Here is a 13,064-nt window from a genome sequence, read left to right as displayed (position 1 = left end):
ATAGGGGCACTTCATTTCCTTTGTGGATAAAATGTGGACTTGTCAGCCCTGAGGGAATGCCACAGTGTTATCATTTTTGGCACATTCATGCCTGAATCATTCCACCACCATATGCATTTTGCAGTCTGCCATTTCCCAGCATCCCAGCAGATGTCCCCACAGTCTGCACACACACTTTAGACCCATCTCATTTTAAAGCAGGAATTTTCCTTAACGTTTTCAAGGGAAAAATATGAAGCTTTCTTTTTAGTCAGCAAAGAAAAAGAAACCCCAACATTTATGACTTCCAGACCAAAAGCCTGTTGCTAGGATTAACTCAAAATACTATAAAAAAGCCACTTCTAATTCTCATCTGCTGATTGGTTGGAATTGAAATGGCTGGTGGCAGGTTTGCTGGGGAACCAGGAGTGAATGCCCTGGGCCACCATCCAGTCCCAGGCTGCTTCTTTAGATGGTTCCTCCTTAATGGCTCATCATGCTGCTGCTGAGGAGGCCAGTTTTCCACTTGACCTTAAAATACAGCCTCTAGGAGACTGCCTTGGGCTATCAAGGAAAAAAAAAAATCATCTCCAAGGGCTGTGACCAGCTCACTCCTCAGATCTGTAGATCTGGACAGATTGCTCAGGAAAGCTCTTTGATTTTTTTCCTCAGTAAGTAACAGCCAAGAGATCAGGCCATCTTAGTGGATAAAAATGTTGCTATTCTTTCATTTTCAATTTCAGTCAAAACAAATAACCAAAATCCTTCATGAAGCAGACATACTTTTTTATAAAGTTTTACACTTGACTGACTTTTGAGTAGGTGTTAAAACACTTACTGATGAAACACCAGGGATTCAAAGTCCTGACATTGACAATGATCTTTCATTTAACTGGCTACAAAGGAGTACACAAAGGGTGAGGATGTGATCCACTGCAGTATTTTTCAGGCTGCTAGGCAGCGAGACTATTGCTAGCCAGATGGGTCAGCTCAGGTCAGATTCACTTCTGCCTTACCCTAATTTCTTTCTGCTCTTAATTTCACACATGATAGTCTACCATTCTAAAAAAAAAAAATAATAATAATAAAAAAAAATTCCAATGCAAGTCAAAACCCAAACAATTTAAAATTTACTTATTTATTCAGCTTTGGTCTGAATTAGTTTGATCCCATTAGTCAGCATAGATCACGTCTCCAAGTAAATATTTTTCTAGCATATTCACTAAGAATGAAATATTAAATTATGTGGCTTAGCAAAAATAACAACAGCTACGGGCATAGAGATTTTTGCTTGGGAAACACTTGTAAAAGAAATTGTATGGCTGGGTTGTTTGGGTGGGGGGGAGGGTGTTAATATATGTATTTTAAAATAAATTAGAATCATAGAATGGTTTGAGCTAGAAGAGATCTTAAAGACCATCTCCTTTCACCCAGCCTGCCGTGGGCGTGGACACCTTCTGCTAGACCAGGTTGCTCAAAGCCCCATCCAACATAGCCCTGAACACTTCCAGGGATGGAGCATCCACAATTTCTCTGGGCAACCTGTTCTAGTGCCTCATCACCTTCACTGTAAAAAAAAAAAATTCTTCCTAATTTCTAATACAAGCTGACTCTTTTGATTTAAAGATGAAAAGTCCCTCTCCAGCTTTCTTACAGGCCCCTTTAGGTACTGGAAGGCTGATAGAAGGTCTCCTGGGGCCTTCTGTTCTCCAGGCTGAACAATCCCAATTCTCTCAGCCTTTCCTCATAGGAGAGGTGTCAGAAATGTATTTTAATTATTAATTCAGTGAGCCCAAAGGAGCTACCTAACACCTACCTAAGCTCATCTAAGATTTCAAGACCAGCCAGTAGATTTTTTTACAAAACTTCAATAGTTTAGACACCAGCCTTTAGACAGTATTTTTTTCCTCCACAAACTGATAAATTCTTAAGTTCTGCTCTCCACCAAGTAAAAAGGCAACAACAAGAGTAGGACTAGCTTTCCTCTGTGCCCTGTCAACAGGGCAAGCAAGGGCTTGCAGGAAGGAAGAAACAATTCAGTTTCGTTTATCTTCCTTAAAATAAGAGGTCCATTTAGTACAAGCTTTTAGACATTCATCCCTCAATGCCTATAGCTGGAGTAAGAAATCACAGAGTTTTGTCAGCCAGCAGAAAGAAGAGGATGGAGCCAAAATGCACGAGTCTCGGTTTCTGGATTTGTGTGGTTTGCTGTCTTGTCTCCTTCCTGACACTGGAGATATGTGAAATGGCTGGACCTGTCAGTGCTGAGCTGCTCTGACTAAAACATCTTCCAGAAGCACAGAGCACATCTTCTGACATTTCCATTTCCAGCCCTGGCTTAGCCAGCTTTTGTACTGTGGCTGCTGGGAAATGAGCAGTAAAGGATCAACACAAAGCAGCATAAATCAGAAGTTGCTCTGGTCTGCCTGCATCTCCATAATGTTAAGATACAAACAAGGCATAGAGCTTACTGGTGTTTCCTTTCTTCTCCTAATAGGAAAAAGCAAAAATGTAAAATACACAATACTTTGGAGAGTTTGAATGAGCTCTGAAATTTTGTGTATGAAGCTCTGAGTCTTTTAAGTAGAAACATCATTTTCAATCATGTTCAGAAATGTCTTCTAAGTCTTGCTCTTTCAGCATCATTAAAAATTCACTCAGTCAATGAAAAGGGCTCAGAAAAACCAGCAGTTTAAAGACCTTTGCAGTACACCAAATCACTGTACAGTCTCATTGTTTCACTGAAGCGCATCAGTGCTCACCACACAGGGGAGAGATTTTTTGGAGAGATTTTTTTCAGGAGCTCCTATAAAAGGATATTATTGCACTGTTGTTCAAATAGCTGTACAAAGACTCCTCTAGGCCAGGCATCTGCTGTCTTAAGGTGTATTATGTTTTCTGTTATTATGCATAGGTAGATATAGATAAAGATATATGACTTCCTCTTGTATCAAGGAACACTACCCAAATCCAAATAGAAAGTCTTTCACGCTGAAATCCACAGATGAACCACGAGATTTAAGGTGATACTTGTGCAGTTATTTAGAGCAGAGGACACAAACTCACAAACTCTTCCAATAGAAAGAGAAAGGCAAAATGAGAAAAAGAGGCTATATATTCCTCTTTCTTTTACTTCCCAAATGTATTCATCATCCCAAGAAAGAAATAAAAAAAGCACCAAGATTATTTCCTTATAATTTGAAATGCTATATAATATTTTTTTAAACCTTTTATAGAATAAGTAATTTTCTAAGGGCATTATAGTAAGTTTGCTTGAATTGGGAAAAAAAAAAAAAAAAAAAAAAAAAAAAAAAAAAAAAAAAAAAAAAAAAAAGCCTCACAACAACAACAAAAAAAACCACCAGAAAATAAAAACAGACAAAAAAAAAATCTACTAAAAACTAATATACCACAAAGAAAATCATAGTATCTTTAATGGATAATCAGCCTGCCTGAATAAACTATACAGTATATTTTCACTAGAATACTGAAGGTTGAGAATATTAATAACACTCAAAAAGATTAGTAATCCTTAAGCCCAAAGACTCAAAATGAAAATGCCAAAAACTATTTTTAGTGGAAAAGTATTGCCTCTATCACAGTGTAATTCTGTACCAAGTAACACTTGGGTTATTTTGGATTTGAACAAAAGAGAACAAAGCAGGCTGAAAACAAATGTATTAGAAGTCACTGTGGTATCCGAGATGGAAAGTAATATGAACTAAATTCTTTATTAGCAAATGAATTACAAAGGTGGACTGTGTTAAATCAGCAGATGAAATATAGAGATAAAGAAACAACAGCAGCATTCTTTGTGACATTATGTATGAAAGATGTTGGCAATCCTAAAATGTCTCTACTCCTTAATGGGTGAGAGTCATTGGTATTATATTTTATTATTACAAAACACAGTCACATGAAGATCAAGGACTTTTCAAATCAAGGATTCAGTAGTTAAAAGTTCTATGAAAAAACTGCTTGTATTTTGGATTTGAAATGAAAGCAGTTCATAGGGGGCAGTGTCAGGGAGGGTTCTGAAGTTTTTTAGTTTAAGGGTCTGATCAACAGGGATCAGGTTTCAACCAAAAGTACATCACAGTTTTCACAGAAAGTTACTCTTATCATCACATTATAGCCAAATTGAGGCTCAGATAACAAACAAAAATGACCCATCAATAAAACCCTGAGAATTTTCATAGAAAACAGCTGTAAAAACAGGAGACCAGACTGCACAGCAGACATCTATATGGGAAATTAGAAAATGGGAGACAAACCTTACAAATACCACAATGTGCAGCCTAATGCCATGGCTTGTTTGAGCTGGTTCTGCTGAGGCTGCCCCATGAAGCAGGGCTGGAGAGCAGAGCAGCTCTGTGCCAGAGAGGCCAGAGAAGCAGGACTGGAAGCTCTCCAAGAGCTGCTCTTCCCATCAGCTGGGAGGCAGCTGTGGATCAGGCAGAGCACCCTGATGACTGCACTGTCTCACATTCGAGGCAGTGCTGGAACTCCTCCCGTCTCACAACCAGGGAGGCACAAAACTATTTATATAAACACTTGCCTCCATTTCACTGTGTCAACTGTGGCTTATTTAAACAAGAGCTCAGAGATCAGTACACAGATAAATTAATAAAATAATTTGAGGTTCTTAAATAGTGAAGACATGAGAACCACAAAAGACACAAGAACTGTAGACCAGGGAGCAAAGCAGTCCATTAGTAAGTTGAGTATTTTCAACTGCAAATATTTTGGTTTTACTTGCATTTTTCCTGTGAGTTCCCTACTTCAGAGTTAAGAGAAAAACAAACAAAAAAGCAACTGTTAAAAAAAAAAAAGTGATTAAGAGTCATGGGAGAATGTAGTGAAGCACATCCCTTTTTGAAGATGGTCTCTATGTGGCTTTATGTTTCATCACGAGTAAATCCATGGTCTAAAGGTTGTTGAGGGCTCTAGGCAGGGACTGCAGCGGGACTTCCATGGGGAGGCCCCAGAATCATGAAAGGGATGGTACAGGAGGGGCACAGAGAGTGAGCTGGGAGGGGACAGGCTTCCCCCAGCCAGAACTCCAGGACAGCATTAGGTACAAGAAGTCACAAAATGCAAAATAAAAAAGGTGGAGGTATTGATAGGAATCACTGGGCAGGGGTTGACTGAAGTCCAAGGGCCTGCAGGTGACAGGCACTCCTGTGCCACCTCATTTAGGAACCAGAAAGCAGAGACATGTAAGCCCTCCTAAAGCCCCATACTGAAACACTAATTATAAAGTGACAGTGCCTCCTGATCAGGCCCATCATCTAATACCTAAAGGGGAAGAAAATACAGTAAAACCAAACCAGGCAACTCGAGCACACAACTAAGAAACAGTTTGTTGCCAATTGTATGAAAAAACAACATTTTGAGGAGACAATGGCATAGTAGTTGGCAGTAAAACATATGATTACAGTAAGAAATACAACTCTGGTGTTGACTTTAAAACACATTGTTAGAAATGTAGGGCTGTTTTAGTCCTGTAAAATTTATAAAGTACACTTTCCATGTATATAAGCACACATGGTTAATAGGTTAACAAGGTTAACAGGCAGGACGAAATTTATAAAGACAATTATTTCAAGAAGATAAGATCTGAGAACCAGAGCAAATCACAAATTCACAGAACAGCAAAAAATGGAGCAAATCAATTACAAATTTCAGTAGCAGACTATGAGCAAAAGAAATAATAAACTGCCCAAATTAAGTCCCCATCTCATGAGTACATCCTTTGCACACAATGTCAGAGTCATATGCCAACAAAGGCAACAGGTTTTGGTGGTGTCTCTTTTAGAGAAACACCTCACCAATCACCCTTTTGCCCTGTCTTTACTTGCTGTCATACATTACTCACTGAGCATGAGTAATGCCATGAGCGTTCAGAGACAAATTAATGTTTCCTTTTTGAAAACTTGTACTTGATATAGAATGTGATAAATGCCAGATGAAAGCGCACAGATTAATTCCCCAGACATCAGAAAAACTGATGAAGCAAATAAGGATTGCTTTGCTGGGATGTTACATAAGTAAAATAAGGCAGAAACTGCTTCGAGTGATTGTGGCACCTTGGAGATACCCAAGGCATTGCGTCTTCGCTAAATGTAAATTATTTTTTTGGCTCAAAGAGTCCCAGCCAGTTGCAGTCAGCCATAAAAGAACTGATCAAGAACAGAAGTGTCAGAATAATTGACTGTTGATAAAAAGAAAGCCAGAAATAATTAAAAGCTAGCAGAACTGGCAGACAGTGGAATATAAAATTAAAACCATTATCAAATTCATATCTAGTATGAAACTGAAACTTTTTAAAAGCGTAATTACTGATAAATTTTTTTTAAAAATCAGTAACAGACAGTCTGGATGGGATTCAGTTTGATATTATAATATTTCATTGCGAGCTCTGAAAATTCTTTAACTTGTTGTATGAATCTGGCACTGAAATTCTATTATCATTCCCAAATGTCCTCCTTTCTCTTCCATTATTCTCTAAGCAAAGACTGAACTATGCATGTACCCAGGTTTGACCAAACCATGAACTTCAATCAGGGCCATATCCAATGCCAGTTAATGGGTTGTGAGAATCTTTTGCAAATAAGATTGCCAGACATTATGAAATGGGGGAAAGAGGATGAAAAATGAAATCATTTTATGTGATTGTCTACAGGTTTACCTGGTTACCTCCATTATAATTAATCAGGACTACAGAAATTGTTAAATTTTTGGTATCTATTTCAGTCTGCCTTTGATACTATAAGATCAACATTTTGAGGCCTTTGGCCATCAGACCTCAGTGAATATTCTTGGGCTTGTCATACAGGGTTTAAGATCACACATCTAATAGATATTTAAAATACAAATCACTTGACTAGACACAAGTATTACTGTGCTGAACTAAAAAGAATGAAGTGCAAAACTGTCAAACATTTCTCCATGATGACTTACTCTTCAAAATTAAGGATGTCATTCATCCCTCTGCAGAGGAACAACTTGTGTGCACTAGAGATTATGTGGTGTACAAAAATGTAATGCTGCTTTGCAAATTACAGAAAAACTTCACTGCAAGAGAAGCACATTTGGCAGCCCAGGAACATTCCCTGTCCATCCTCAGCACAGGAGCAGCCATCCCTAGCAGAGCCTGGGGGGAAGTTTCTACTAAGTCCATTTAAATACTAAAAATGCCTTATTAACTGTATCATATTTCTAGAAGTTCCAAGGACCCTCTTGCCTATCACACTACTGTTTTTGGTACTGCCTTAGAAAACAAAACAAAAAGCAATAAAAGCCTTTGCAGCACATTACTGAAATGCTCAGACAATGGTGAACCTTATGAATATCCCAACATTCTCACATTCTGTCTCTTCTCAACTAGTTGACACAAAAGAATTTACTGTCTTTAAAGTTCACAGACTACAACTTGGCTACAAATACAGCTAAACATGACACTATGGCAGCTTTAAAGAAGACACAAAACGTGTTCACCACACATTACCCATTTATGTCATCGGTGGGATTAAAAAAAAATAAAAATGGGAACACTGAGAACAGAGGAATCGAATGTGGAAGACATTACCTACCAATGTGTTTATGTAGGTAAACACATATACATCAGACAGGCTGTGATTGTGATAATTCATAACTAAGTCCCAACTGATTATGTATAATCTTCAAGTACACAAGAGTGCAAACTCAACTTTAAAGTGTCTCTTAATTAAGCATTAAAATTAACATTTGAATGCACTGGGATACTTATAACAGTAAGTTTCAAAAAGTCACACAGTTTAAGTGGCAAAATTCTAATGGTATTATGATGTGCAAAACTTCCTCACCCACCTTTGGAAGACTTTCAAAAGGTGAAAGCATTCTGAACAAACTTTAAAACACCAAACAACAACCACCAAACTGGTATCTACAACACTGTAAATTCTCTAGAAGGAATTACAGAACACAACTATGGGCAGTATAACAAACACAGCCTCCACCACCAGCTCTTTTACCACAACATAGCAGAAAAGTTGGTCATCAGGCTTGGTTTAATGAAAACAGATGGTTCCCATGGGGGGAAAATAAAATTAACAGGAGAATGAAAACACAGCTGCATTTGAACTAAAATTAAAAAGCCACAAAGGAAAAATTCAGCAACAAAAGCCTGATAAGTGACTTCGTGGCAGCTTTTGAGGGTGGGGGAAGAAGAAAAAGGTGGAAACTGCAGCCAGTTCAACAGCAGTTTCCAGGTTATTTTTCTTTAGACAGAACTGGTTGAAATTCTACAGAAAGTAGATGAAAGGAGAAACAATGTTTAAATCTATAATAACACATTGCAAAATTAATGATCAAAGGCCAGCATAGAATATAAATGATGTAAAAATTAGTTTAGTTGGACAAAGTAGCTGCTGAGTCTTCAGCGATTCTGCTATTTCTCATACTGCTAAAGCAACTGATCAGAATATTTCTAGTACTGAAAAGGTCCCCCTGCTTCACATAAAATTCTTTGGATCAAGCAAGTTCTGGTGAGGCAAATTTTAAGGGACTCTTATTGATCAGGTTTCCATTGATACATGTTCTTAGTAGTAAGAAATACGTGACAGTTTAGTTTATGCAAAATTTGATTAATTGGTGATCTATGCTCTGATTTTGGTAATTCTTACTTTTGCAATAATGAAAGGGTTTGTAAAAATAGAGTTCTGATTTTACCACGCTCTCATAAATCTTCCTCATTTTACTTCTCTTATCTCGTTTCTAAGAGTTTGGAAAGTTTTATCAAGCCTTGCAGCATTTTTCTGCAATCAGCTAAAGCAAAAACAATTTCCTAAGTGGATCTAAATCACAGCATTCTCTATCAGGCCAGAAAAAGGAACCAGGAATAGTTTAATTATTTACTCACTGTATATATAACTTTCAGCAGTTAAATCTCAAGCCTTTTGAGGCCTACATTGCATTTTCTTTCTTTGGAGGGAGGGTATTTTGCCCTTTTTTAAAAACTTTTCATGGAAGAACATTTTGTTGCAGAATAAAGTGAAGAGAGGATCTACAGAGCCCTAGACCAAGGACATGTTTCCTTATGTCCAGCCCAGGCCTTGCACTGACAGATGTCCCTCAAACACAACACAGCAGCAAGCATCCACCCATTCTCAAGCCCCCCAGGACAGCCAGATGGGAAAACCGGTGCTGCCAGGTCTTTCAGGAACACAAGCAATGACCTGAAGTATGCACCGTTGGTTCCTGCTGCTTGCATCAACATCTGGCCACAAATTCAGTTCTAATCTACCTCAGACAGCTGTTATGTCTGGCGATCACAAACAGTTCACAAATACACTCCAGGCAGGACATGAAATTCAGCGGACTGCTTTTTGGACAAAACCCAAATTAAAGCTCCACCAAGAAGAATAAGCAGAGGAAAGGAACATCGAGGCTGTGTGAGACACTGATTGGTTTTGGCACTGCTTGAGAGCTCAGAAGCTCAAAGGTGGTGAGGAAAGAATGCAGTCACCGAGTCACTAAAAATTTAGAACCTATGAAAGGAATGAGTTTCTGCTTACCAAGATCAACAGCCTGGATTCTCAGCTGACTGGCAAATTAGCTGTGAGAGGTGCGAAGAGACTGGGATAAGCAATCAGGGAGCAAGAAGAAAGGCTGGTTAACCACCTCAGCTGGGTGGACATGCAGCAGAGACCTCTTTTACTGCTTCAGGGCTGTGAAGTTCCTACACTTGTGCCCCTGTTAGTTTGTTTCCCTAATCACCGGGAGGTGATTTTAATTCAGTTGTATAATTTGATATGCCCAGTTTCTATGGTGAGAGAAATGGCGCAACTCGACTCCTCTAAGGCAACCTCGAGGCTTCCACAGCCACAGACAATACACAGGCCTTTAGTCATTTATGTTTGGACATAAAATCACTTCAAAATTATTAGAGGAAAACCAAAAGAATTAAAAATACTCATTAAACAAACAAAAAAGGCACCAGAGGAAAAAAAAAATCTGTGTCCTAGATACCTGCATTCTTCTGTACCTGATGAGGTTTTTTTTGTGCCTTCAGGCAAGGGATGACCAAGATGACCTTGGTAATATTTACCCATCTCAATGTTTATGATTGACTATTTTCCTTTAACAGTATGAGTGAAAGGTGTTGTGATGCTGTTCAATAAGCCAGCAGACACTGCCTGCAGACTGTATCCTCCTGATGCACAGTTTTGTGAACCACAAAAGACCTTTAGTGTCAGACAGCCAAAGAACACTCTGAAGTGTGGTACCAACAAAGATGACCACAAATACTGTAAACCGACCAGCAAGGTGAAAAAGCAAAGGCAACTGGCCTCTCATCCATTTCCTTTAAGTAGCTCACTAACTATTAAATACATAACCACCTTTTAAAACATACCAGTTTCTTTATTCTGGCACATGGAATTAATAAGTTTCTTTATTTTGGCACATGGAAGGAATGAGGTAAGGGTGACTGATGAAGTCTCTCAGCAGCTTCAAATTCTGACCAGTGTTGATAGCACTGCAGACCACAACATCTGCAACATGAGCTGTATCACTGTGCAGACAAGCTTTTTTGTTGCAATGCATCTCAGTTCTTGCAGAAGGATGACTTGCCTGCCATCCTAGTAATAGGTCTATAAATCTTTGTCAAAGACTGTGCTAACAAATAGTCACATTTAGATGGGAAATATTAACCCCCAAAGTTGAACATTTCTTTTTTTACACATTTTTTAATGAACTGCTGAAAAATTTTCTTCATTATGTGCTCATCCCTAGTAGAAACAGAACAGGAACCCCAACCATAATCATCCCCCCTGACAAGTAACATGGCAGTCTGTAATTAATTTAATAAACTTTAGAAAAGAAAAACAACTTGCTATGCCAAGAGAGATACTGTTGCAGTTGCTTTCACAGAGAATATGTTCTCATCTTTATCTACAGAATGCAAGTAGTATTGTGATATTTAAAGTAATGACAAAACTGTATTACCTTTACGACTAATCCCTTTGAGTCAACCAACCATATTCTTTTGGTAGCTGCATCTTTGGATAGCCCTTCTTTTTCCATAGCCATAAGAATGAGGTTTGCTATTCCCAATGCAGCCTGAAGGAAAAAAGAAGAAAAGTAGAGTACAAAACAAGAAATGAAAGAAATCCCCTGCTCACATATTTCATTTACCCCCTATTCTAGATAAGTTTTCTAATTTTAATAAACTATAAAATTGAATCATTATTTTTTCATAAAATAAACCTAATGAACTGTTGCTACCATTTGGTAATTACAAAGCATAATGCAGAAGAATAGCATAGATAAATGATACAGATAAATCGTAGTATAGATAAATCTTCACATGGTTCTTAAGAGTGTGGAAAGCATAATAAATGTTGAGGCTAGGAACTAGAAAATGCTAGAACCAACATTTATTCTACATAATGACACTTCCAGCTCTGGAAGTGTTCAAGGTCAGGTTGGATGGGGCTCTCAGCAACCTGGTCTAGTGGAAAGTTCCCTGCCCATGACAGCAGGGGTCAAAGTAGATGATCTTTAAGGTCCTTCCAATCCAAACCATTCTATCAATCTATGATATTCATCTCAGAATACATGAAATATCTTTTCTTCTTTGAAATTTTTTGTAATTTAAACTAAAGGAAATAACAGTCTGCATGCCAGAAAGTAAAACACAAGAGCTTTTGCTCTTATCTTTTTCTAAGATGTCCATCAGAAAGGTAAGCCTCCTTTTGCCCACTATTCATATGTTTTGTAACTCTAGACTTGGCTGTGTTCCCAGTCAAAGCAGGTGAAAGAAAAACTCACATATCAATTTTTTTTCCTGAAACGTGTTTCATTCTTACTGGATTTTACAATATTTCGTTCAGCAGATTAAATGTCATATGGGTACAGATTGAAAACCACGCAACAAAACAAGCCTGCATAATATTTCTGACTACAGACCCATATATTTATTTTTTTTAGTTGGTTCTGTTTCTTCTTCTTTATCACTGTGTTTCAGTGAGAATCAAGTGAGATTTCTCTTGGTTTTTGTTAAGAAATAAGTAGTTTTATTAAAAAACCAGCTCCTGCAGCAGGAGTGATAGCTACCACTACCTCTTTGCAGCAACAACTACACTAAAACTATTGACAAAAAAATAAACATTAGACCATAAATTCATCTGCTTGTTGAACATGGAATAAAACCAGGGGAAGGAACTCCAGAGAGATGGATAGTCATGATGTAGTAAGGTGGTGGCATGGCAGATATGGATACAAGCCATTTTGAAAACTGCAGACATAGCACCAAATATTTAATAAAATTAAAGAAGCCAGTATGGGGTTGTAGGCTTCATACGAGAGATGACAAGTCACACTGTAGATAAGTACAGCCTGCACTTGTGTGTCAGCAGCTTAGAAATCAATACTGAAAAATTAGTATAAAAAAATAGTGTGCATAAAGATCTTCAGAAACGGATGTCTTTAATGTGCAGAATACTGAAAAACTATATTCAATGACAAAAAACCACAAAGGGGCACTTCTTACTAAATAACACTGACTCGGGTAAATACATTATATTTACTTTGTCTGCTGTATTTCTTCATCTTCCAAAAAATGTTTTGCTTGGTTATATCCAGAGCAGTCCAATAATTTACAGAGGAGGAGCTAAAACTTTAAGTTCTAAAAAGAGAACAGATCTCCAAAAAATGTCTTATGAAAAATACAAGGCTTCACCAGATGATCAGAGATTTTTCTGTAAATTTACATTTGAACTAAAAAACGACTTTCAGCAGGTGTTAGTAATCATTCTACCCATTTAATTTTCTTATTTATTAGACACATGTAACTCAATTAAATATTAATAAAGGTGCATAGTACAATTTTCCCCATGTATAAAAATACCTACCTCTCCAGCTCCCTGGAACAACACTGTGTGATCTGATAATTTGTTCTTGGTGATGCGCAGAGCTGCAAGAAGACCTGCAACAGCAACAGATGCAGTTCCTGAAATTAAAAAAAAAAAAAAAAAATTTGGTTATTCTTGGAAACAATTATGAAACTTTACATTTTAAGTAATACCACAGCATATTTTGGC

General features: G+C 37.7%; 1 protein-coding gene across 1 annotated transcript in view; it reads right to left on the bottom strand.

Annotated features, from left to right (window-relative positions):
* ME1 (malic enzyme 1) overlaps nt 1–13,064 on the bottom strand; it is a 154,549-nt gene that overhangs the window by 13,184 nt on the left and 128,301 nt on the right. The window contains exons 8-9 of the mRNA XM_083857013.1: nt 12,876–12,973; nt 10,969–11,082 (exon numbers count right to left, since the gene is read on the bottom strand). Coding sequence (XP_083713139.1) covers nt 10,969–11,082; nt 12,876–12,973 — 212 coding nt within the window. The remainder of the gene's footprint in view (nt 1–10,968; nt 11,083–12,875; nt 12,974–13,064) is intronic.

The sequence above is a fragment of the Zosterops lateralis genome, assembly GCF_965231275.1.
Source record: "Zosterops lateralis genome assembly, chromosome: 3".
Taxonomy (NCBI): domain Eukaryota; kingdom Metazoa; phylum Chordata; class Aves; order Passeriformes; family Zosteropidae; genus Zosterops; species Zosterops lateralis.
The sequence above is the reverse complement of the archived record's forward strand: the minus strand, read 5'-3'. Positions and strand labels throughout refer to the sequence as shown.